Here is a 3,013-nt window from a genome sequence, read left to right on the forward strand (position 1 = left end):
TTCTAGTACATAAATATGGTAGATTTGAGAGATGAGGATCAAAAACGGGTTCGCAGACCCTTTTTCCTCATTGCTACTTCTAGGATAACTGAAAGCAAAGAAGTAACGGCTATATTGCCGTACAAAAGAACCGCCAAGCCAACAAAATTTACATTCCATAGCTCCTAGGGAAGTTTCTGAGTGACCGAATCATCGGGAAGGGGATCTTTCCTGGCGCTGGCTTTAGTTGAAGCCTCCGCTTGAAAACTCTGAGTGAGAGTTCGGATATGCTCTATGGCTTCCTCCAGATGGCTGCACCTCTCCTTCAACGCCTCGATCTCTGCTTTTCGCTTCTCCAGCTTCTTCCGTTTCGATCTGCTATCTGCCTGGTAATCATCCTTGAGTTCATTGAAATGTTTGACAAAACGGTTGATCATGAATGTATGCGTTTTGCACATAGTGCACTCGTTGTTGTTGAAGATCCTGTCTAAAGGATTGTTGGCGGGCTCCTGGGCATTTGGCTGGTCCTGCTGATCCGCCATCTTAGTAATCTGTAGAAGAGTATCAGCAATTTGAGGAAGCGGGCCAATTCCTGGGAGGGGGAAAGAACCAGGGAGGGAAGCGATATGAGGGAGAGGATAGTCCAGAGAAGAGGGGAGCGGAGCAACACAGGGAGGGATGAAATGACTTGGGAGCGGAGGGACTCGAGGGGCGCTGCTACATCCAAAAAACCACCAGTTAGCAAACTTTAAAACAACAATGAGGAAACTTGAGATTACCACAGTCAGGGAACGAGGATCAAGCTCCCGGTGATTGCGAGCTGCTTCAGGAGGGAGCCTATGCTTGATGAGAGCGCAATGAAGAGTCCTTGCAGCGCTGAAGAATGAGAGATCGCTGAGGCCCGAGCTGCTATAAATAGGAAGATGAAGGTTCCTCAGGTGCTTGGACCATTTCTGGGAGGGTCGGCTCTTGACAAGACTGAGATCCCCAGAAAAGATCTTACTGCGAGCGGAGAGGGTACCGAGGAGATGATCCAGAGCGTCAAGGCAGAGAATGTCTGCTGAGGGTGCCTGAGACTCGTTGGAGTGGCTGAGTGATGTGATATGAATCGATGCAGGGGGGCGGATCTGGTTTTTGAGGTACCGATTTGTGTAGTCGAGGAGATTTTGCAGGGGATAAGGAGATTCGATGAAAAACCAATTTCGAGGAGAGTGAAGCCTGAGGTAACTCGGATGGAAGAGCTTAAGGGATGGCTTTGTCATAGACATCATCATTTTCTCTGACCTGACCTGTCTGTCTGCTAATTGCCTTGTTGGCCTGTTCATCGGCCTCTGCATTGCTTCCCCTTAGAACGTGCTTGAAGATGGCCCCGCTTATTTCCTTGATATTGTCCATAACCCTGTATTTGATGTTGTTCAAAGCCATTTGATTGAAATCCTTTCCAGAAACCATGGCTGCTATAATAATAGCTGAATCTCCCATAATTAGCAGGTTGTGAAGGCCAAGTTTTCTTGCTATAGAGGTCCCCAGGAGGAGGCTATAGGCCTCTGCCTTGTTGTTAGACATTGATCCCAATCCCCACTCGTAGGTTACTATTGTTTTACCTTGGAGGTCTTTAATGATTCCTCCAGCTCCAGCTTGGCCCGGGTTATTTTTTGAGGCCCCGTTGAATTGTAGGGAGGGCCTCCTTTGCGTTTGTATCCAATCTCTGATTTCCTCTTTGGTCCCTCTCAACTTCCAATCAGAATTTCCTTTGCCCGTGCTTACTGTTTTTTGGATTCTTGCTTCATAGCTGAATTTGCTCATCCACTCTGTTTCTCTTGGGTCTCCCGGTTTCGAATCATCATGGGTTATTCCATTCGCCTCAATGGTCTCTGAGATGAGCGCAATTGTTTTTGCCATTGTGTTGGATATGCTGGGAATCTTGTTATTGAAAATTCTTTTGTTTCAGGCATTCCAAATCTGCCAGCACAGGTTTGAGGGAATGCTATTCCACAACCTTTTAGCCAGGGTCTTGCCTTTTTTGGGAAGGGGATAGCTATTTCCCGAATTTTTCTGAAGGAGAGCCATCTGATTGGGGAGATCGCCTATGATCAACGGGCTAGTGATGAGCTTCCAGCAAGTCCGCGCAAAGGAGCACTCTAGAAAAAGATGGTTACAACTTTCTTCCGCTGCCCTACACAGACAGGAGATTGAGGGACCATGGATACCCTTTTTCCTTAGATTTTCCGCTGTGAGAATTTTGCTGTTGAGGAGGGTCCAATTGAAGAATTTTACCTTTGGAAGGCATTCGGTTTTCCAAGCCACTTTGTGGAGAGGCCAGTTGTTTATTGCTGAGGCGCTTTGAAGGACTTTATAACCCTCTTTGACTGTGTAGCTTCCACCATTGGAGTCCCAAACATATTTATCTTCTGACATTCTATTAAGGGGAGCTGATCCTATGAGTGATATCTTAAGATCAAACCAAAGGTTCTTAAGATCGTTAGGAAGGGAGATAGACTTCCAACCTATCCAACTGTTTTGATCCCAGGAGGAGATATCATAGAGGGTCTTGAGATTTTCCTCTATCATCCACCATTGCAGGGGCCTGAAGTTTGTGAGGGCTTCCCTTGCTTCTGAGCCCATTATTTTGTCTGCCCATATGTTGATGTTTCTGTCATTGCCCGGGACTCTTGAGATACAGGCTTTGAAGTGAGGGAGAGTTTTTTTGATAAGCTTCCATACTGGGGTGCACTGCCTATCAATGATGGATTCTGAAAGGATATTGGAGTTGGCCCCATTCAAGTATTTCTTTTTGATGACCTCTGTCCACCAGGCTCCTTTTTCGTTGAGAATTCTCCAGATCAATTTAAAGCCCATGGCCATGTTGGCTAACCTTGGGATTCTTATTCCTAGCCCTCCTTTCTCGAAGGGTAAGATGACCCGTTCCCACTTTACTAGGCTGAACTTTTTTGATTCCTGCCTGCCTCCTTGCCACAAGAAGCTTCTGATGATAAGTTCCATTCGTTTATGAATGCTGGCTGGGGCGAGGGTG

The 3,013-nt window shown here is 46.5% G+C and overlaps 1 protein-coding gene across 1 annotated transcript; it reads right to left on the reverse strand.

Annotated features, from left to right (window-relative positions):
* Window positions 1–1,221: 1,221 nt before the first annotated feature.
* Window positions 1,222–1,881, reverse strand: LOC149247423 (uncharacterized). The gene has a single exon (XM_089444230.1). It carries the CDS (start codon window positions 1,879–1,881, stop codon window positions 1,222–1,224), a length of 660 nt encoding a protein of 219 aa, XP_089300356.1.
* Window positions 1,882–3,013: the final 1,132 nt, after the last annotated feature.

Source organism: Pinus tabuliformis, chromosome 7, assembly GCF_031772625.1.
Source record: "Pinus tabuliformis cultivar Carrire ecotype Pingquan chromosome 7, CPIR1, whole genome shotgun sequence".
Lineage (NCBI taxonomy): Eukaryota > Viridiplantae > Streptophyta > Pinopsida > Pinales > Pinaceae > Pinus > Pinus tabuliformis.

Excerpts from the sequence above, each read along its gene's own strand:
- LOC149247423 (XM_089444230.1), bottom strand. The coding sequence starts at position 1,881 with ATGGCAAAAACAATTGCGCTCATCTCAGAGACCATTGAGGCGAATGGA.